This window comes from Telopea speciosissima, chromosome 10 (assembly GCF_018873765.1).
Source record: "Telopea speciosissima isolate NSW1024214 ecotype Mountain lineage chromosome 10, Tspe_v1, whole genome shotgun sequence".
Taxonomy (NCBI): domain Eukaryota; kingdom Viridiplantae; phylum Streptophyta; class Magnoliopsida; order Proteales; family Proteaceae; genus Telopea; species Telopea speciosissima.
The window spans coordinates 53,922,462-53,946,510 of NC_057925.1; the positions used below are offsets into that span (position 1 = coordinate 53,922,462).

At 40.4% G+C, this 24,049-nt stretch overlaps 1 protein-coding gene across 8 annotated transcripts in view; it reads right to left on the reverse strand.

The window, feature by feature from the left end:
- The window catches only part of LOC122642782 (putative ion channel POLLUX-like 2), an 83,001-nt gene that overhangs the window by 54,055 nt on the left and 4,897 nt on the right, over window positions 1–24,049 (reverse strand). For 5 of the 8 annotated variants that reach the window (XM_043836367.1, XM_043836366.1, XM_043836368.1 and 2 more), the window contains exons 3-4: window positions 19,812–19,981; window positions 17,743–18,041 (exon numbers count right to left, since the gene is read on the reverse strand). In XM_043836367.1, coding sequence (XP_043692302.1) covers window positions 17,743–18,041; window positions 19,812–19,981 — 469 coding nt within the window. Of the gene's footprint in view, window positions 1–17,742; window positions 18,042–18,167; window positions 18,352–19,811; window positions 19,982–24,049 lie in introns of those variants that run through there. The other 3 variants (XM_043836364.1, XM_043836370.1, XM_043836369.1) reach the window with 3 other exon arrangements.

A 24,049-nucleotide genomic window follows, 5' to 3' on the forward strand; every position in this document is an offset into this window, starting at 1 on the left:
TTGTTTCAACAAAACAGTCCAAGTAGACCTAGAATAGTCATCTACAAATGAAACAAAGTAACGAAATCTAGTCAAAGAAGTAGTAGGAGAAGGCCCCTAAACATCAGTATGGATAAGAGAAAAAGGTGCAGTAGATCTATTACCATGATAAGGATAAGTTGTGTGACAATGTTTAGCAAAAATACAAGATTCACACTGAAAAACATAAGAAGAAGGAAAAGAAGTAAACAAGTGGGGTAAACTATCTCCTCATAACAACAAAAGAGGGACGACCCAAACGTTGATGCCAAAGTATTACAGACTCCAAAGTACTACGGTCACTCCGACCATAAACATAAGCTGCAGCAGTAGATTGATCAGGTAATCGTGGTTCAAGAAGGTATAGTCCTCCTTTTTCAATCCCACTGCCAATAACCCTCTTTACCTCCAAATCCTGAAAAAGACAATAGGAAAGAAAGAAGGTGATACAACAATTTAAGGATTTGGTTAGGTGACTCACTGATAATAGGTTAGTAGCAAAATCAGGAACATGAAGGACAGACTCAAGGGAAATAGAAGGAGTAACTCTCACGTTACCCTTACCAAAGACAGAAGAAAGGGAACCATCAGCAACCCTTACCTTGTCCCGGCCAGAGCAAATGGAGTAGGAATCATAATACTGTGACATACCAGTCATGTGATCAGAGGCTCCAGAGTCAATAATCTAAGTGGGTGCAGTAGAAGGAGCAGACGAGACCTGCAGAGCTGAGGCAGAAGTAGCCAACCCTCCAGAGGTAAAACCAGTAACTGACCCTCCAAGGTGAGACACCAGCCGGCGGAGGGCTGCAATATCATCCTGTGAGATGGAGTCAGGAGCAGGCTGGGGTCCAGATGTCTCAGACTCAGATGTCACAGAGTGAGCCCTAGCTCCCCCTTGCATGCCTCCACGGACACTAGATGAACCACCATGCATACCAGGGGGTTGCCCATAAAGATCCCAACACTAGTCCTTGGTGTGTCCAAGCTTTCCACATTTATCACATTTAGACCTCTCACGGTGATCTCCACGAGTTGGCCCTTGGCCTTTTCCCCAACTTTTCCAGTCTCCATGGGAACTAGAAACAAGAGCAAATCTCTCTGTTGATGGTGCAATATCCATAGTTGCTCTCCTGGTTTCCTCACTTTGCAAATAGCTGCATACTTCATCCACAGAGGGAAAGGGAGATGTCCCTAAGATTTGCAAGCAAAGAGGTTCATACTCTGGGTTAAGGCCACCAAGCAAAATAAGGATCCTTTCCTTTTCTCGGCTTCTATAGACCTTTGCCTCATCATATGAATTGGACAGCTGGAGGTTGTTATAGTAATCATATTCCTCCCAAAAGCTAATAACAGTGTTGTAGTAATCAAATATACTCTTATTACCCTGTTTTATATGGATATTTTTTGGAGGATTTGATACACTTTTGCTGCATCACCAACTCTATCAAAAACCTTGGAGACACTGTCCCAGATATCTTTCGCAGTCGCCTTACTCATAAACCTCCTACCTATCTCAGGTTTCATAGAGAATATTAGCCAAGTCATAACAGTTGAGTTCTCAGTCTCCCACTTGAGATAGCCTGGATCAGTGGTAGCAGGAGCCTTGATAGAGCCAGTAATGTATCCCAACTTTCCCCTCCTGTGTAGGGACAACTTCACAGAATGGGACCAATCCAAGTAGTTGGTATTGTCCAATTTCACAACAGATATTTGGGCATTAGGATTGTCAAAGGAAGCCATAGTGGGGAGACTACTAACCGAAATTGGTCCACTGACCTCAGAATCAGCCCCAGATACAGTAGACATGGTACCAAAAAAAAAAAAAACTTCAACAAAACAGATTGGTGCTTGCATAACTGGGGAGTGACCTCTACCCACACACAAGCAAGAAAACCAGCAAACAAAGAGAACAACACACTGCTCAAGCAGTCCCAAGTTCCAACAGCAAAAAGAAGATAAATCTTTAAGAAGGACTTAAATCAAACACCTCATGTGCATCCTAACTTCATTCCAGAGTAGTCATTCACCACATAACATCCAAAAAAGACTTCAAAAGAACTTCAACTAACAACCATCAAATGTAACAAGATGCAAACCTTCCATTCTCATCAACCAATGACCATCCGATGTGTTGGCTGCCCATAGGAATCAAACAAACAGTAGAAACAGAGCTAGCGGTACCTTTGGAGCAGCAAAACATTGAACTTCAAACTTCTTCGGCAGCATCTACAGTCCCTCCATTTTATGTTGGTTCAAAGAATGGAACTCCAAGGGATGTAATACTTTACATTAGACAGCCCCTAGTGGAACCTCTATCCTTTTAGGGTTCCAAAGGGAGGAGAAAGACAAAACACTGAGCTTAGCCGACTCTCAAAACAGAGAACTCAGCTCTGTTACCAAGTTAAAACTTGAAGATGGATCGATTCTATTAAGAGAGGAGATTTACAGCAAACTAGAAGGAGAAGAAGGGGAGAAGAGAAGAGAGGAAGAAGAAGAAAAAGGTTGGGAGAATAATCGGTTATGTGTGTTAAGATGTTCTCAACATACATATTACTTCATTAATAAACTCTTCCAAATTACACAGACCTCCCTAGGGAGGTAAAGAGAAATAAAACAAGAAAAGGAAAAATACTACTTGGTCATGTCTTATAACAGGACAATGACAAAACTACCCTTGTACAAGATATTCTAACAACTCTAACACCAACATGGCATCAGAGCGGGAATCAATCCGAAGATCTTGGAGATGATTTCCTCTTGATTTTTTTTCTCCTTCTCTCTTGCGATCGAGCCCTAGCCCCACCACTATTTATTTTTGTTTTTTGGGGCCTTCGACCCCCTCGCACTAGTGCTTGCGGTCTCTTCGAACTCTGTCCCTACCGCCACCAACCACCACCTGCAGCCTCTCTTCCGCCTCCCCTCCACCTTCCGCTTCCTTCCCCCACTTCCGCCAGCCCCTTTCTCGCCTCCCCACACTCTCAGCCATCACCACCACTTCCACCAATCCCCTTCTCCAATTTTTCCGCCACTCCCTTTATTTTTTGTGGAAGGGTTTCTACCTTCTTCTTGTTCCCCGACTCCCTTCTCCATCCTTGGTGGTGAGTTGACTCCCACCAAGGGGCTTTTGGGCTCTTGATGACTTAAGTCCATTCGGCAGAATTTTTTTTCTATCTTCCCGGTGATTTTTTTTATAACCAGCCACCATGCCAAGAGATTCCAACATTACCACAGCCACCTCTGGCTCCGAAGGCACGAATCAGCGTGATTTCCTTCCGTTCTAGACTAACTTCATTAAACTGAATAGAAGCAATTATTTGTTGTGGTCTCTCTCCTGCCTCTTTGCTATCGGTTCCTGTGGTCTTTCTGGCTATATCACAGGAACGGTCGCCAAACCATCTGATGCTGGTTCTACTCTTGACAAGTGGGTGACTTTCAATTTTCTTGTCATGTCCTACCTTGTCAACTCTATGGAACAAGAAATCGTCAGGCGTTATCTTCTTCTTGACACGGCTGCAACGATTTGAAAAACGGCCAAGGATACTTACTCTAAAGCTGGCAATGCTGCTGCTCGATATGAGCTTCGCCAAAAAATTCTTCAGACCAAGCAACTGGAGTTGTCTATTTCCCAGTATTACTCCAAGTTGTGTACCAAGTGGCAACAATTGGATTTTTTTGGGACTTTTACTGCTACCAGTGAAGCCGATACTACTGGGTTTCAGAAGTGGGAAGAGGACTTGCGTGTGTTTGACTTTCTTGCTGGACTCAATATTGAGTTCGATCAGATCCAGGCTGCCGTCCTCCATCGTGATCCTCTTCCCTCCCTTGAACAGGCATATTCTCTTGTTGCTGCTGAGGATGATCGCCGGACTACTATGACAGGAACGATCTGCCCTTCTCTCTGGTTCTCAGTCTAGTACCCGTGGTACTGGGGCTGATCGTATGGGCAATGATCGACCTCCCATCAAGTGTGATTATTGTGGCCGGGAACAGCACACAAAGGACCACTATTGGAAGCTTCCTGGCCGTCTTGCAGATACTCGGGGACGTGGTTCAGGTCGTCCTTCCCTAGCTAATTAGGCTGTATCTGATGACCATTTTTCTGATTTGACCGGCCCTCTTTCCAATGATGAGATGCAGCACCTCCGTACTCTGATGTCCCGACTGGACTCTACTGCTTCCTCTGCCTCTTCTATGGCTGCCTTTGCCATTTCCTTGCCCGAAAATTCTGGTTCAGGTATTTCTTTTAGTGGTAGTTGCTCCTCTGTTGATTCCTCCTCATGGGTAATTGACTCTGGCGCAACTGATCACATGACAGTAGGGACAAGTGGGTAATTGACTCCCTTTCCCTCTCTGGCGCAACTGATCACATGACAGTAGGTAATTGACTCCCTTTCCCTCTCTGGGTAATTGACTCTGGCGCAACTGCCTCTGCCATTTCCTTACCTGAAAATTCTGGTTCAGGTATTTCTTTTAGTGGTAGTTGCTCCTCTGCAGATTCCTCCTCATGGGTAATTGACTGGCCACAGCTCAGTCCTATGTGTATGGGCGTACTGATAGTAGTTCTGTGGATTTTGTTATGTTATAGCATCGTCGTCTTGGCCACCCATCTTTTGTTGTAATGAGAAAACAATTACCTCACTTATTTTCTTCTATTGCCTCTTCTCATGTTTTTCAATGTGAACCTTGTATGTTTGCCAAACACTATTGTTCACCTTATCCATATCATGGTAATAGATCTGCTTCTCTTTTTCATATTGTGCATACAGATGTTTGGGGACCTTCCCCTACTACCTCTTTATTTGGCTATCGTTACTTTGTTTTCTTTGTTGATGATTTTTCTCATGCTACTTGGACTGTTCTTATGAAGCATAAAAGTAATGTCTGTGATGCATTTAAAAATTTGTATCAGATGATTCTTACTCAGTTTGATACTCGAATCAAAATTGTTTGTTCTGATAAAGGAGGGGGGAGTACATGTTTGGTGGCCTCCGAACCTTTTTTACTGACCATGGCATTATCCATCAGTGACCATGGCATTATCCATCAGCTAGCGTGTGTTGACACACCCCCAACAAAATGGGGTAGCTGAGAGGAAAAATCGTCATTTATTGGAGGTCACACCGAGTCTTCTCTTTGGCATGTATGTTCCTAAGACCTTCTGGTCTGAAGCTCTTCTCACTGCTTCTTTTCTCATCGCATGCCTACCAAACTCCTTGGTTCCAAATCTCCCTTAGAAACCCAATCTCCACAGGTTTTTGCTTTCTCTCTTCCTCCCAAAGTCTTTGGCTGTATTTGTTATGTGCACGTTTTTTTTTTTTTTTGGGTGTACGTTATGTGCATGTTAACAAACCCCATCGCACTGAACTTGATCCCAAAGCTCTCAAGTGTCTCTTTCTTGGGTATTCTTCTACTTCCAAAGGCGACAAGTGCTACCATCCTTCTTTTCGTCAGTGTCTTCTCCAAAGATGTCACCTTCCTTGAATCTGTCCCTTCCTTTGCCCCTTCTTAGCATCCTCTTCAGGGGGAGAATTTTGGAAGTGAACAGGCTACTGATTTCCTTCCTTCTCCTATACCTATCTCTCCTTTTATGCTTGACATTGGAAAACACAGGACTGTGGATGTGGTTGATACTGATGATGAATCAAGTGTGAATACTAAATTGGTTGTTGAAAGTGGTTTTGGTAATGAAAAGGATTACCACATTCAGTACAAAAAGGGTGAAAGCTTGAAGAGTAAAGGAAAGAAGACCTGCTAAGAGACCTCTTTAGATCCAAATCCACTTCCTGAGATTCATTCTCCTCAATCAGGTGACATCCCTTCTCCTCCAACTAATTTGGACCTTCCTATTGCTGATAGAAAAGGGAAGAGACCTTGTACTAATCCTATAGCCCAGATTGTTTCCTATGATGCTCTTTCTCCTACAAGTCTTGCCTTTATTGTTGCTCTCTCTACTGCTTCTATTCCTAAGAATGTTATTGATGTTGTGTCTTTTCCAAAGTGGAGACAAGCTAAGTCTGAGGAGATGATGGCTCTTGAGAAGAATGGTACTTGGCAATTGGTGGATCTTCTCAGGGGACGTGTCCCAGTTGGATGTAGATGATCTCACAATCAAGTATAAATCTGATGGTACTGTTGAGACATAAAGCAAGGTTGGTAGCCAAGGGGTGCAGTCAAGTCTATGGAATTGACTATCAAGAGACATTTGCTCATGTGGCTAAGCACAACTCTATAAGAGTTCTTTTATCATTGGATGCCAATAAATATTGGCCATTATATCAGTTAGATGTCAAGAATGCCTTCCTTCATTATGACTTGGAAGAGGAAGTGTACATGCAAACTCCACCAGGTTTCAAAATACTTTCAGCTGAAGGGGAAGTGTGTCTTCTCAAGAAGGCACTATATGGTCTCAAACAGTCACCAAAGGCATGATCTTAGCGCTTCCGGCAGGCTATTCTGAATAATGGGTATTCCCAGAGTCAAGCTGACCACACTCTCTTTACCAAGCGGGCCAATGGTACCATTACAACCCTTATTGTCTATGTTGATGATATTGTGGTCACTGGAGATGATACAGTTGAGATAGATAAACTGAAGATCTAATTGGCTCAACAGTTTGAAATCAAGGATCTAGGCCCCTTGAAGTACTTCTTAGGGATTGAAGTATCAAGGTCCAAGAGAGGAATCAACATATGTCAAAGGAAGTTTGTCCTTGATTTGTTAACAAAGAGGGATGTTAGGCTGTAAACCAGCAAGTTCCCTTATTAAGCAAAACCATCAACTAGGAGAAGATTGTGGTCTCTCTCTGGTTGATGCGGGAAAGTACCAAAGGGTAGTGGGGAAGCTTATCTATCTTTCCATGACACGCCTAGATATTTCCTATGCAGTGGGAGTGGTGAGCCAATTTATGCATGCCCCCAAAAGTGGCCACTTGGATGTTGTATATCGTATTCTCAGATATTTATTCTCAGATATTTGAAGTCTTCTCCAAGGAAAGGACCGTTGTATACCAAGCATGATCACTTGAGAGTGGAAGGTTTTACTGATGCTGATTGGGCTGGATCCATCACATACAGGAGATCTACCTCTAGCTATTGTACCTTTGTGGGAGGTAATTTGGTTACATGGAGAAGCAAAAAACAACCAGTTGTAGCTAGATCCAGTGCAGAGGCAGAATTTAGGGCCATGGCTCATGGAGTATGTGAACTCATATGGTTGAAAAGATTAGTTCATGAATTGGGTTTTGATACTGAAGGCCCTATAAGACTCTACTGTGACAACAAGGCAGCCATCAGTATTGCTCATAATCCAGTGCAACATGACAGAACCAAGCATATTGAAGTAGATCGACACTTCATCAAGGAGAAGAATGACTCTGGCTACATTTGTACTCCCATTGTGAAGACTTGTGATCAACTGGCGGACATCTTCACCAAAGGGCTTACCTCCCTTCAGTTTGGTACCCTTTTATGCAAGCTGGGAATGCATCCAGCTTGAGGGGGAGTGTTAGAGTTATTAGATGTTTTGGTCTAAGGGTATTATAGGAACTGGTTAAGTTCTAGCAGTCCTATTATGTATTTTCTTTATTTTTTCCTTTTTGACCTCCCTAGGGAGGTGAATGTTATATGTTTATCATTATCAATGAATCAATATAGCTGTATGGAGAATACTCACACACACACAACAATTACAACCGAAATAGTTTCTCTTCTTTCTCCTTGTCTCCTTCTTCCTCTCCTCTCTTCCTCCTCCAACTTCTTCTCCTCTTCTTACCTACTTTCCTAACCTAAAATCTAACTATTATTTCCAAGTTGGGCATGATTGACATCTATGCACCAACTTGAGGGGGAGTGTTGTAATTTGGGTACAGGGATAATTTTGTCCTATTTTATCCCTTAGGGGTATTCTTGCACTTGTACCTATTCTAGAAGATTATCTAGTCTATTATAAATGAAGTTGGTTGTGGACATAATGTTTGTTGGAACCGCTTCCTCTAAAAGGCCAACCTTGTAGGAAAGGGAGGAAACAATATGTACATCATACAGGAGCTCTAACACGGCGAACTATCCCAAGGGGGACACAGATGGATAAATAATTCAATATCTGCCCGCTCTCAGGGGGACTCGATACCGTGACCGCTGCCTGCTCTGAAATCACGTTGGAACCGCTTCCTCTACAAGGCCGACCTTGAAGGAAAGGGAGGAACCAATATGCATATCATACAGGAGCTCTAACACGGCGGACTATCCAAAGGGGGGCACGGGAGGATAAAGAATGTTTAAATCCCCTCGAATGATCCAAGGGAGATGCAAGCCCTGAGCCATCTGAATGAATTGATCCCATATAGGTCTTCTATCCCTTTTCTTGCATTTAGCATAAACCACTGAAAAGATGCACTCCAAACCACTATTAGGAAAATGAATGGAAGTGGTAATAGATTGATCACAATGAGAGACATGGTTGAGCGAAATAGATTGATTCCACATCAGCCAAATATTAGTATTAATGGGCTCACACTCCAACCAATTAGACATGTTCAGTCTTCTAGCTAGATTAGGAAGTTTAAACTTTTGCTGCTTGGGCTCTAAAATAGCAATAAGAGCACGTTTGTGTTCTCGATTCAATTTCTTCAGAAGAGAGACTTTATCAGAACTCCCTGTACCTCTCACATTCCAGATGATACAACTAAGTATGGGGATGAGAAGATTGAGAATTTTCAGCCTGTGACTTTTGAAGTCTAGTCATCATATTAGCCTTATTGAAAGAGGGGCCTAGAACTTGATCCTCTTCGAAAACCTCCTCACAATCTGAATCAGAAGCATCAACACTGCTGTCTACTAACGTCTCACCTTCATCGTCTATGTCATCTTCATCAATAGGGTCATGACTGACAGGGTTCTTCTCATCTTCACCAATAGGTTCAGAAATAGCAGGGCTCTTCGCAAGCTGATCAGCAATTTTGAGAGAAGAAGAAAAATCCCTCAACTCCTTATTCGATTTCTGTAAAAATGTTGATGAGACATGTCTGGCAATTTACTGGGAACAGAAGCTGCTCTTGGAATAAGAGAACAAGCTAGAGGATTATCAAAAGCTCTATGATTTTTATTTACTTTTTTCTTCGAGCCTTCAGATTTTTTCTTTGATCCTTTGGACTTATTGATTTCAGAGAAAACATACTCCATAGAATCCCTACCAATAGGCTTTCCATCCACAAAAATGGAGGAGTTAGGATGATCGACTATGTTGGGGATTTGCATAGCAGTATCTGCAATATTCTCTTTGCCCACAGCAGTGACAATGAGATTAGAAGGAGAAGGGATAACCTCAGAAGTAGGAGGATGAGTGACTTGATCATCAGGGACTGAATCCAGCGGAGCAGTAACATTTTTCGAAGTGGATTCATTGGGGGCTGGAGCCTTAGTAGAACTAGGCTTAGGATCTGGGGCATGAACACTGTCTAGCACCACATTAGGATTTTCTTTGGTAGGGTTGGGATGGTCTGAAGATTGATCTAAGGCCGCATCATAATGGTCAGATTGCTGGGCACGCAAGCACGCTCGGGCTTTCTTTGCATGCTCCCCTTGCATGCAATGATGTGGTGGCGAACCTCTCATTCTAATTCAGTGCTCTCTGAACCGTGCGGGAAGGTTTCCCATCACACGACTCACCAACATGATCTTCCGCGGGAACTGTATGTCCGAACAGGCCTGGAAAAAGAGGTACGGTCTCACTTTCCTTTGCCACTCAAGTGTACGGCATCTACCGTGCTTAGGCCCCTTCTTCCCGTCCCTAATGAAAGAGTCCACTGCCTGCCTGCTTTACTATAATTTGTTTTTTATAATGGAGTTCATCATTTTCATTTTCTATTTCTCCTTTGAATTACTCAAAAGAATATCCTATGAATTTTATTTCGCACCGGAAACTATTCTAGGAGAAGTTCGAATCCGTTCCATTCGGATATTGATTGGTCTTGGTTTGACATGGTTTACGCGTTACTGGTTCCCGGAAGAGTCAATATCTCCATTAGCTAAACCCTTTCTGACCTTGCCTTTGGACTCGTATTTTGTTCGTACACAATCAACGGAGACCTTCCCAACATATGTTGCAATGTCTTCAATAGCATGCTCTTACTTCGTCTTTCCCTTAATAAGTCATCAAATTTGGTGCATACAATCGAATCCTCCATTTAAGTGGTTCTCGCTTCTCCTTGTTCCTGTTCCTAACTCCTCCCCGGGTAGTTCCCAATGTTTGGCACTTTCCATACTTCGTGGGTGCAACATCAACAAATTCGCTCATGATCAAGTTACAACCTAAGATCTATGACTATATTATTTTAACTGTTCGTATTTCGCTCATTCCATCGGTATGCTCCCAAGTACCTGTAATTGTGATCTGTTTGCCAGAACTAAGGGGTCTTTCTGTGGAAACCTCCACGAACAATCGTCGTTTTTTTATGGTTTTTCCACTTCTCACAGAACTGCTTCGTTTAAAAGGCCGACCTTGAAGGAAAGGGAGGAACCAATATGTATATCATACAGGAGCTCTAACACAGCAAACTATCCAAAAGGGGACACGGGTGGATAAATAATTCAACACCTGCCCGCCCCCAAGGCAACTCAATACCGTGACCCCTTCCCATTATTTATCCACCTGTGTCCCCTTTTGGATAGTCCGCCGTGTCAGAGCTCCTGTATGATATACATATTGTTTCCTCCCTTTCCTAAAAGGTCGGCCATTTAGAGGAAACGGTTCCAACGTGGTATCAAAGCAGGTAGGGGCCACGGTATCAAGTCCCCCTGGGAGCGGGCAGGTGCTGAATTATTTATCCACCCGTGTCCCCTTTGGATAGTCTGCCGTGTTAGAGCTCTTGTATGATATACATATTGTTTCCTCCCTTTCTTAAAAGGTCGGCCTTTTAGAGGAAGCGGTTCCAACAATGTCAAAAGCCATTATTCTCCATATCATCAGGTAGATTTTTCATGTGTAGGGAGACCTCAGGTTCTTTTAGTTAGAACCTGAGTTCTGAAATTTGTCAAGGATTAGAACTTGTCACCCCTTGGAATCGGGCTTAGAATCAAAATCGTTACTCTGAGTCTGTTACCACTGCCCCTGCTACTAACACTGGTCTATCCCAGGACGATTTACAGGCATTCCTCCGTGTGCTAAGGTCTTCTGCTGCTACTGCCTCTACTACATCCGCTGCTACTGCCAACTCTTCTGCTCCTTCAGGTTCACACTTTGCCCGGTCAGGTATTCCATTTGGTGGTCACTGTGCTTCTGTAGCTTCCCATCCTTAGATCATAGATTCTGAAGACCGGTTCCTCTAGCCTATTTCATCGTTATTCTCCCACTTCTAGGAAAGATAAGGTCAAAGTAGCTGACGGATCCCTTTCTTCTATATCGGGAAAAGGAATCATCAACTGTGCTTCCTCTCTTCCATTGTCCTCTGTGTTACATATTCTTAATTTTACTACTAACCTTCTTTCCATTAGTAGTATTACTCGTGATCTTAATTGCAAAGTAACATTTTTTCCTTCTCATTGTGTCTTTCAGGATCTGGGCTCTGGGAAGACGATTGGATTGGGTAAAGTACATAGCGGATTGTACCTGCTTGATGATGGTCGTTTCACTCCATCACCATTACCTTCTCCGTTCCACCAGAACTCCTTGGCATCTTCTGAACTTTACCAATGGCACCCTAGATTAGGTCACCCCCCATTAGGAATTTTAGCAGATTTGTTTCCTAGTTTGGTCACCCAACATACTAAGGATGACTTTTTCTGTGAGGCTTGTGTTCTGGCCAAATAGACACATTCACATTTTCCATTTTCAAATAAAAGGAATTCTTCTTGTTTTCAATTGGTGCATTCTGATGTTTAGGGCCCTAGTCGTAAAACATCTATTTCTGGTCATCGTTGGTTTGTCTCTTTCATTGATTGTCATTTTAGGAACACATGGGTATATCTCTTGCACACAAAAAATTAGGTTTTTTCATGTTTTCAACACTTTCATAAAATGGTCCAAACTCAGTTCCAGGCTACTCTCAAAATATTGAGAAGTGATAATGGAACCGAGTATAAAGAATCTCAATTTCAAAAATATTTGCTTGATCATAACATTATTCACCAGACTAGTTGTGTTGATACCCCTGCCCAGAATGGTGTGGCAAAACAGAAAAACCGCCACTTGTTAGAGGTGGCCAGGGCTTTGATGTTTGCTAGGCATGTCCCATCTCCATATTGGGGAGATGCCGTTCTCACTGCTGCCTATCTCATCAATAGATTACCTTCTCGGGTTCTTGACTACCGTAGCCTATCTAATGTTTTACTTGGGAACTCCTCTTTTATTGTACCTTCCAAGGTGTTTGGTTGTGTATGTTATGCTAGAGATACAAGATCTCTAGGTAAACTTGAACCTAGGGGGTTACGTTGCATTTTCTTGGGTTATTCTCCAACCCAAAAAGGTTATAAGTGTTACCATCCCCCTTCTCGTCGTACTTTGGTTAGTATGGATGTTGTCTTTCATGAGACACTTTCCTATTATTCTTCACCACCTCTTTAGGGGGAGAGTCCTAGTGAAGATGTGCTGCCTTTTGAGATTCCTCCTCTTGAGGTTCCTCTGGCTGTTGCCCAGCCCCCCATGGATGCTGCCCAACCTTCTTTAATTGATGCCCAACCTCCTCTGGCTGTTCCCCCCTCATCTGAAGGGAATCTTTTATAGGGGAAGACCATAGAAAAGAGTGTTGTTAATGTTCCTATTCAGGGGGAGCTGACTCCAATCCAGAGAACTATTGGTGAATTTCAGAAGAGGATTGACAACTCCAATATACTCACCTATAAAAGGGGTGGGACCAACAGAGGGCAGCTTCAATCCACTACAGCACCAATACCCATCCATTTGCCGGCTCACGGTCCAAATCCTTCCTCTTCTGGTGAGACCTCTTCTTTCGACCTACCTATTGCTCATCGCAAAGGTACTAGGACTTGCACTCTGCATCCCATATCTCGTTTTGTTTCTTATAGTTCTCTTTCTCCTTCTTTTCGTGCATTTGTATCTTCTCTTTCTTCTGCTTCGATTCCTAAAAATTGGCAGGAAGCATCTACAAATGGAAAGTGGAAGGCAGCAATGTTGGAAGAAATGAGAGCACTACACAAAAATAATACGTGGGATCTTATGACTCTTCCTCCAAGGAAAAAACCAGTTGGATGTAAATGGGTCTTTGTGGTCAAACAGAAGGCTAATGGTTCAGTGGATCGATATAAAGCACGTCTGGTTGCAAAGGGGTTCACTCAAACTTATGGAGTTAACTATCAGGAGACCTTTGCACCAGTGGCAAAACTCAACACTGTCAGGGTATTATTATCTTGTGCTGCAAATCTTGGCTGGGATCTTCAGCAGTTGGATGTAAAGAATGCCTTCCTCCATGGGGAGCTTAAGGAGGAGGTATATATGGACATTCCACCAGGCTTCTCCGATGACAGGACTAAGGGCAGGGTCTGTAAATTGAAGTGTGCCCTGTATGGGTTGAAGCAGTCACCTAGAACCTGGTTTGACAAATTTCACAAGGCTATGATTTCAACAGGCTACAAGCAAAGCAATGCTGATTATACTTTGTTTATCAGACGAGTTGGTGACAAGGTAATCCTTCTCATAGTCTATGCGGATGATATTATGGTCACTGGTAATGATGGTGATGCTATCGAGAATTTGAAGCTCTTCCTTAGTCGTGAATTTGAGGTAAAGGATCTTGGACCTCTAAAATACTTTCTAAGGATAGAAGTTGCTCGATCTTCGAAGGGCATCTTTCTTTCTCAAAAGAAAATATATCCTTGATCTATTGTCTGAGACTGGGCTGCTAGGTTGTCATCCTTCTGATAAACCTATGGAAGCTACTACAAGACTTAAGGAGAAAGAGGGTAAACCTGTTGACAAAGGTTGTTATTAGCGATTAGCTGGCAAACTAATCTCTCTCCCACACATGACCTGACATAGCCATTGTTGTAAGTTTGGTGAGCCAGTTTATGCATGATCCCTATTCCTCTCACATGGAGGCAGTTCGTCGTATTTTGCGGTATATGAAGTTTGCTCCAGGAAAAGGAATCCTTCTCTCTCCCAATGGTCACCTGAAGATTGAAGCTTATACTGATGCCAATTGGGCTGGCTCCACTGACAGAAAATCAATTTCTGGCTATTGTTCCTTTATGGGTGGGAACCTTGTCACATGGCGCAGCAAGAAGCAGAATGTTGTGGCAAGGTCTAGTGCTGAAGCAAAATTTCGTGCGATGGCCCAAGGAATTTGTGAACTCCTTTGGCTTTGGAATTTCGTGTTATTGTCTGATGAGCACATTTATGTGTGAAATTTTAGGGTATAAAGCATTCATTTTACCACTTTGAACAGTGCTACTCGGGTACTTTTTGTCATTTTTCAGGTTTAGGGACATTTTGGTCAAAGTGGAGAATACATGTCTAATTGGACCGCCAAATGCCAAGTTACAAGGTTGAAGAATTCAGCCGGGATAGCTTTCCAATGCGTAATGTCAGAAGTCACTTGGTTAGAGCCGATTCGAGTTTAGAAGAAGAAGAAGAGAGTAAAATCAAGCATAGGGGCATAAGGGTAATTTTGGCAAATTAGAGATCTTTCGGAAAATATTGGATGTTGGGCTCATATCGTCTGGAATTTAAAATGGTGCAACTTTAATCCTCGGGCTGGTTCCATCTGGGCTCAGGATAGAAAGATATAGCCCAATAATGATTTTCAGTGAAGTTGATATTTATGATGAAGGAATAGAAAATAAAAAAGAAAAAAAAAAGAAAAAACTCTCCCTCTCTCTCTCATGTGATAACACTCGGCTATGGCTAAGGGCGACGTTTTTGTGCAAGACTCCTAATCAGAATGGTTTTCCAAGATTGAAGACTCCTATTCCTTTATCTTTAGTCTTCTAAATAGGTTAGGTTTCTAAGTTCTAGGAATTTTAGTTTATCTTTCTATTTTAGAACAAAGGGGAGAGTTGTATTTAGGGTGGGATTCAACCACGATTTGGGTGGTTTATCTTTAGTTTTTTTATTTTATTTTTCTTCTTTCCCTTTTATCTTAGGAAAAAGATATAAAAGGGGAGAGAGGAGAACGGACTCAAGCTTTTTCTCTCCCATCTAGTTTTTCTACTTCTTTAGTTTTTTTTTTTGGTTTTATTCTTTTATGTTCTAGTCTCTTTGTCTATTAAGCAATTCTGATTTCTGAGTGGGGCTGTAATCGACATTCAAGTTTGTGAAGTTATTGAAGATTGGAAGATTCAATTCAAAGCTATTCTATTTTCTTCAAGTTCTGCAATTTTTTTCCATTCTATTATTTTGTTCTTCTTATTGTTAAAACAGAATTTTATTTCCCTTCCCCTAAGATCATATGTGTAATTTTATTGAAGCACTTTTGTAATTTGTTCTTCGTTATCGGGGTGCGGTGAATTCAAGTGATAGGCTAGAGTGAAAGAGTCATCTTCATTGGATTGTGCAACCTCCTTAATCAGTTAAGTTCTTCTTCTTATAAATTTTAGTTTTAGTAATTTCTCTGTCTTTTTCTCTATCAATCCTTCCTTCCCTCTTCATTGCTTTCATGGTTAGCTAAACCTCTCCTCTTGGGAGTGGGTGAAAACATGAGAGAAGGAAGAATTGATGGCTAGCATTGTCTATGTGATTAATAGACATGATCAATATTGGACTTACAATGGATGACTGCCCACAACTTGTATGTCATTCCAAGGGGAACTATATACATGTTTGTTAGCCGTATCCATTGTGACATCATTATGTTCATGTATTTTTTTTGTTTACATTGTATGTTGTATGAGCACTATTTTCATAGGATATGTTAGCCGTATATGAGCCGTGCCGCATTTCTTATAGGCCTAGGCCGTATGCATGCTTTGCCCTAATATGCTAGTCATTGATTTGCCCTAATTCTCATGATGGAACCCATTTCCAAGGGACTTTCTTACTTTTAATTCATCAATTCCCTTAGCGGTTGCCCTAGTTTCTATTTCTAATTTGTTATCTTTGGTAATTTAGTTGCTTCTATATTTGCTAGATTCCATAATTGGTAGTTTCCATATATAGGTTGTTTCCATATTTAGTAAGTTGTACACTTCACGTAAATTAAAAGTGGAAATTTATTCAATGTTGGCCTCCTCGTGTTCGACCCATAGCTACGATTGACCCGTACGCTTGCGGTATTATTTTAAACTCAAACATTGTCCACCTTCACAATAAAGCAGCCATTAGCATTGCTCATAACCCTGTCCAGCATGATCGTACTAAACATGTGGAGGTTGACCGACATTTCATCAAGGAGAAGCTCGAAGCTGGACTCATCTGTGTTCCCTTTGTGAAGTCTGTTGATCAGTTAGCTGATGTGTCACTAAGGGACTAAGTGTCAAAGTGTTTCTTCCTATGTTAGTCAAGTTGGGCATGCATGACATATATGCTCCAACTTGAGGGGGAGTGTTGGATTGTATGGGCCAGAATACTGTGGAGGTATTCTGGACATCTTCTTCTTTTATTATGTTGCTTTTGTATGTGGGTTTAGTCCCACATCGCCTATTGTAATTCTGTCTTATGTTTTCAATATTATAAATAGATGAGCTTGGGGTGACCATAATCATCCAAGCCTTACTCTAATTCTAAATCTGTTAACATTGTTGACCCACAGAAGGATCAGTTATCAGGTTTACAAGACGAAAAGTTTTAAGCACCCAATCTACCTAGTACGAATCATGTCTCAAAATACTCATACAAATGCACTGAACCTCTTAAAAATAAGCAAATACATCAATTTTATCCATTCTGAATTTTAAAAAATAAAAGACTATTTGAGGCTAAACACAACATGTATAGAACAACAGTATGGAAGAATGAAATAGGATATTGAGTACCATATTAAGACCTATAAATAGCAAGACAATATCTAAGAACCAAATAAACATTAGTAAAAATCTGAAAGATTCAACAATCGTACCATTTATATAATTACTATTGGATTCAATTCACATTTATACAGAAAAATATGATAATTGAAAAATTACAAAGCAGTACTTAAAAAATCCTAAATCATCCTTTTAAAAATCTATTAAAATAGCAAAGTTTTGCTGGCGAACCTATTTTCCACCACATGAAAAAGTACAAGTAATTTCCATCTAGACAACGGCATCTCAAAATTACAGGGTGGTTAAATTGGTTCATCAAAAAGTAACGGATATCTAAGTAATTTCTCTTAATTACACTGAGGGGCAGCAAAACAGCATTTTCAAATTGTAAGTTTGATACATGCACACTTCCATTGATTTATAGGACAGATCAACATAAATTTAACAGAAATTTTTGAATTGTTATTTACATGCAAATTCAGAAAAACTCGGGGTTTTATTACTTGACAAAAAAGCAAGGGTTCATGTACAACTCTCATGGTCTGGTCCTCCATCTTTTAGGTTTGAATGGTCAGAAGACTCAGAACAATTCAATTGATCAGACTGGACTGTCCATTGACCATTTGACAGTTCTAGGAGGACTGCACTTCTCAAACTGAGATGAACCAGTTAGACTGGTTGACCGTCTGAGCAGTCGAAGTCTAACCACCCAGTCCAATGGTCGGTGAAAACACTGCCATAAATAGAAGATCAGTGCACACTGAATATAGCATATGCTCTTGTTAATGATGAACTGCAGAAATATCTCACTTACGTGGCTACATTTCTTTCAAGTTGAATATTGAATATATAAAGTAACCGTGCAAGGCTCCACTTAACATCTTGAAAAGATGGCAATGATACCTCCAACCGCAGAGGTATAGGTTTGTTGATGGAACTAGATATACAAGCAAAAGGAGAGTTTGTTGCCTCAAAAACTTGCAGCAAATAGGGAAACAAGTATTGGACCATCTTCATGAATTCATGGATGGGACTTAACAAATGCTGTCTGAACAAGAAATAGGATGACATAGATCCTATGAGGAGTTCAGCTCCACAGTGCTGCACATACTGCTGAATAACATAAGAAAAACCATCAGTTAATATGCACCATTAGAAAAAGGAAGAACTATTAATGATTGTGTTCTTTTTCTTACTTGTCTAATAGATGATAAGGTAATCAAGAAAAAAAGAGCATACCAGGAATATACAAATGAGGGGAATCAAAATCCAGAGAAAGCAACAGGAGAGAAGCAAGGAAAGCAAAACCTAAATTTCACCACAACTACCAAGTGCACCAAAAGTCCACTCAAAGTAGCAAAAGTACTAGGAAGAAGAGCAACTCACAAACTCCCAATCCTCAAAAACCACCACATGGCAAAACCAAATCCCCCACCAACTCTACTCCACTGCAGGCAACCAAAACCATTTTGTTACAGACCTTTTCCCCCTAAAACTATAAAAAGTATTAAGCAACAAAACTAATAAAATCACCTGAGATGCAAATTCAAGTAAAGTCATGATGTGCACTAGCCTCTGTGTCTAAGTTCTCCTATAAGTAAACAGTAATCATACAAAATGGCGTTAAAGTCAACCATGTATCCTCATGCTTAAATAGTACAGGTTGAGACTATTGACATGGGCTGCTTAAGAAAGTTTAGTTACTTTTTGGTCAACAGTAGAGCAGAAGTCCATGTAAGGGTTGACGTTTATAGATACAACATAAGTGTCTCTTACATGGTCTCAAGGATCGAGATCAAGAATCGGGTAGGTCCCCACAATACCATTTGCAGATCGAGATGACGAAACAAATTGATTAACAGGATGAGATGATTTGATGCGGATTGATGACAATCCCGAGGTATTGTAACAGGATCCCCAATTCCAGGCTCATAAGCGCCTTGTTGCATGTATGATTCAGGTCAGGCCAATTCCAATCTGAGTAGGCTACTAAGATTAGTCTCATCAAATCCTTGAAATCATGGTCTCCTAAACAAGCAGGGCTATATTAGTAAGCTTTTACAGCTAGGTGTTCTGACACCCTTTTGTTCCTATTTCCGTTTGGGAGCACCTGTTGTCTGGCAGCACAGGAAACATGAACTTGAACCATGGTCTCCTAAACAAGCATGGATGTATTAGTAAGATTTTACAGCTAGGTGTTCTGTGTCTCTTTAGTTCCTATTTCCTTTTGGGAACACCTGGTGTCTGGCAGTACAGGAAACATGGGCTTATGCAGAGGATCAGGACCGACAACAAGATAAAACATTTCATGCATCCAAATGCAGAATGATCAAATGTGATATGGCCATCTGATCTCAGCATCATCAGATGACTCCAACCAGATAGAAGGTTGCTTCCATATAAACCTTACTGTATCATATTCTCAAGTTATAAACCAAATTATACTTTTCTCTTATTTCTAGTTTTCAGTCAATAGCGCATTTTCAGAGTCTACAGTCTGGGATTCGTAATAAAGTACTCAGTTCCCTTCCCGTTTGGTTAATTTGTTCAAGATCTCTAATATGTTACCTTCCTTAAAGAACTCTGTCTGTATTAGGCAGATTGCTACATCAACCTTGTCAGATAGAGACAGAAACTTTCAGTTGTGAGTACAATAAATTAATGCTTCAAATTCTTAAACTGAGTTGGACAAGTAAGAATATCAGTGACGCCATTATAAAACTATTGATTTTAATAATTTTTGTAAGTGAAATCCTTCTGTACAAACTTGTAACCAAAAGAGGATATAATACAAAGTCTACATAATGTTAAGAAAAGATTAATAATAAGGTTCAATCCATGTTCTTAAATGTAAAAGCAGTATGCATTTTGAAAGTTCCATACAGGGTGACCAAATATAGAACTTTTGTGTGTTGCAAGTGTCTTTGCTTCAATGCTCTCCCTTTGGGTACTATCTCCCAGGTCCTTCTTAAAGAATCTAAAATCCAAAGAATTTGAAGATGTAGGAGTATCTAACTCGGTTCGTATTCTTTGAGAACTAGACTCCCATTTCCCTGGAAAAAATTAGCCATTCAATAAAATGATGTGAAAGGATAAAAAGAAACGGTCTAAGTACAACTTATCCTCTTGTGATTGACAACACTAGAGCAGCATGAAATAAAAAGAGCCGTTACTCAGTGCTAGTCCCGCCAATGCAGGGTCCTGGGAGGGGTGAGTTGGGAGACACGGTCCTAACCTTCGTCATTTTTTGCGCAATGGCCGCTCTCAAGACTTGAACCAGGCATTTGCCCTGGCAGCCAGAACCTTTTACCATTGCTCCAAGCAATGGCAACTGAAAATATGGTGGGTGCCTCAGAACCAATAAGTTTTAAGATAATCCAAACCAATATTAAGGAGTGCAATTTTAGTAGAAATAGAAGCACAAAAGGAAAGTAGTTAGGAATAGGCATGGGTTTCAGCTAACACAAACTCATTCAACTGCCCCAAGCATCAACTTGGACCTCATCTGGCCTCCACAAGGAGAACAAGATTGAAGGAAGCAGAGCAGGACATAATTTGGATAAATTCAGTGAATGATATTAAAATTGGGGGAAAAAAAGAATAGAAGAAAAATAGGCTATAAATGCTTAAAGCACTTTACAAAATTTATACAACATAGCCACAACACAACCAAACCCACCATGAACTTGCAAAATGGAATGTGAACGAGTCTACAATGGGTTTGTCAAATGGAACTTGATCCACCCTTTTTTCTGTTACCCTCGGGGGTTTTTTCCCCATTTAATCCACCCACTGGTCCATCATCCTAAAGGACACAGAGTTTGAAGAAGTTGCTGGACATGGGATTGTTGGAATTGTGTGGTCCGACACAGATTTATTTTATGTTATTTTTGCCCACAATGGCGGGAGCCTCGTGCATTGGGTATGCCCTTTTATTATTGGACATTTCTATTTTCAATTTGTGGCATGTGGCATGTATATTATGTGCTTATGGAATTAATTAAATGGTACCATTGTTGTTGGTCTACTAGATTAGTGGACTAGTTTTGTGGATGATCATCCGGATGAGCCACTTTGTAGTCCTCGGCTTGACTACACCCATCATGATGCATTACATGCTTATGTGTGCATTGACTGGACCGTGATGAGTTTGAGGGGTTGCAAGTCAAAATTGCTCAGACTATGGTAGACATGAGGACAAGTCTCTCAATGGTTAGTGCGCATAAGGTCGGTTAAGTCCATCCATGAAAAGACCTCGTTTACGTTGAGTGTTGAACTTAGTGCCTAAAGTTCCAATGCCAGTGACTTGACAATTATGAAAGTGTACGCATACCTACAAACTGCCAGATTGAAACGATTTATCATAAAAAGTTTTGCATGAAAATGTTTTTATTTATCATAATAAAATTATTATATATTGTTCTCTCTTTGCAAAACCAATTTTGATTTGTTTTATGGAAAGGGCAGCTTGTATTTTTTTTGTCCCTATTTCATGTTCAGGGGCATTTTGGTAATTGTCAATGTAAGCCCAAGGGGCACTCTAGATATAGACATTAGGAGGCTAGCATCTCACTTGGGGTGGTTGGACTTTATGGCTGGTCATCTCCACACTAGAGATATAAATATCTCAAGGTCACACAAGCAAGGGGATTGTGGTATACCTGTCCAGCTGGGGTGAGCAACCTGATTGCTTGTGAGATCCTTGGAAATTCCAGTGGCTTCATTGTGTTGTGATCATCTACAATTCTTTCAACAAGGTTAGACTTAAATCTCCAAAGGGTATGTCAATTTCAGTATGTTTTTATTAAACAATCAATAAAAGGACAAATCTGTTTTAGGACTTTGTATTTCATGAGTTTGAATCAAATGGTTCGTTACAGCTGACTCTTCTAAGGCTCCATTTTTACAGGGATTCCAGCTAGTTGAATGAAGTGGAGAGGCAAATATGGAGTGTTGTGATGGGAGAATGCTGTTAAAATTGTAGGTGAGGATTTATAAGGCAACTATAACAGCAAACATTTTTTTTTTGCAAAGACTGCTGGAAAACTTATGAAACAGAAAATGAGAAAATGAATGACCTGAGTTAAAGATGTTGAGATGGACGAGTTACAAGAATAAAAACAATTAAATTAGCAATGAATACATTTGTAGGAACCAAGGGGCATACCATAGGCAACAAGATGAGATGTTTCGCCATGAAACAACAAAGACAAATGTCTGCATAAGCGGAATGGCAAAAAGACACAAGTGCTTATGATTTAACAAAAGATATGGTCCGAGATTGTGGAAATGCTTTACAGGATTCGTATAGCTAACACCACGTAATTTAGAGAAGGATCCTTTGAGTGGAGTAAAGATGAATTTTTATTAAGAAGAAACAGAAAGACAACAACACATTAGACCCTCCCCAGACCCTGCTAAACGCGGGAGCCTTGTGCACTGGGTACGGCCTTTTTTTAGAAAGACAACAACACTGGGCTTGGAACACCCTAAGCAAGACGTATTGCATAAGTATTAGAAAAAATTTGTATGCATATATGACATAAGGTTTCACAAGAACGGGGTATAATTTCTCTATAAGACGACAAGAAATCGTCCAGTCTTGGGATTATATCACCAAAAATTAATCAGCCGTATTTAATTATTTATTTTAATCAAGGATATAAAATGTTTTACATGGAAACACATTAAGAAAAACATAAATGGACAAACATGCAGGAGGAAATTCATACTCTGAACCGTTTGGTCCTCGAAGTCCACACTTTGTCTGACCCTTAATAATTGAATAATCACCTAACGCATTATGACTTCATCTCATAAAGTAATTATTATCCCATAGTCAAAAAATTTCATCAACAAGAGTTTGTATCTGTAGCAACCCTAAACTTTGGGTCTGACCCAATAGCCATTTGGGTCGTTGGGTTAATCCGTTTAGGGGTCCAGGTGTTTAAAAAAAAAAAGAAAAAAAGGAAAAGAAAAAAAGGAAAAGAAAAAAAAAAAAGAAGAAAGGAAAGGAGAAGATTTCAGGGAATGGGGAAGGAAAGTGAAGTTTTGATTGATTCTCTTTTCCTTGTCTTGACTATGATTTGGGGTATTTGAATCAGAGGAAATCAGGCCTTTGGAAATCATTCCATCTTGGCCAGAAAGTTTCAAGAATAAGATAGGGCTAAGGAGATTGGAAAAGGATCGGAGAAAGGCTAAGAAGAACCCTGCTGAGGAGAAGAAGAAAGAGGACGTTGGCTTTTCTTGAGGTAGGCTACTTATCTTTCTTTTATGTTGGTTGGATGTTTTGGATTTGTCTGAAAGAAAATTCAGACTTGGGTAGATTATAGTTCTTGGTACTCTGGAACAGTTTGTTCTAGTTTTGTCTTGGTTAAACATTTATGGACTATAGATCTGTAATAAGTTAAGAGTTATATAGAAAAGTCCTGTTATGGGCTCATTCCTATTCATGATTATTTTATGAGCTAATATACTGTTTCAATTCTCTTTTGGAACCCATTCTTATGGAATGGTTTTATATCTAAAATGCTGTTTTTTTAAACTCTTTTTGGAACCCATTCTTATGGAATGGTTTTATATCTAGTATGCTGTTTTTTTTTAAATTCTGTTTTGACTACATCTCATGTGTTCATTTAATACACTGTTATGCTGTATTTTAAATTCTGTTTTGGGCTTCATCTCATGTTAGTATTTAATGCATCGTTATGCTGTGCCTAAAAGTCTGTTTTGGGCTACATCTCATGCATCCATTTAATACACTTTTATATTGTTTTAATTTCTGTTTAGCTTCATTTTCAAGAATCCATTCAATATACTGTTATGTTTCTTTTAAAATTCTGTTTTGGCTTTATTTTCATGTAACTGTTTAATACACTGATATGGTGTTTTTAAAACTCTTTTGGAGTCTATTCCTATGTGACTATTTTGATGACTCTTTATTGCTTTACTCTATTATGGTTGAGAATACTTTTGGAGCCGAAAATGGGGCTGGTTTACTAGTCCTTGGGAGTAGCTGCCCAAAAAGATGGATTATGGTCTTACCGGTAGAGTCCTTTTTGTTGCTTCTCACTAGAAACCCTGTGCGACGGTATGGGAGGTGAAAGCCCTTTGTCTTTGAT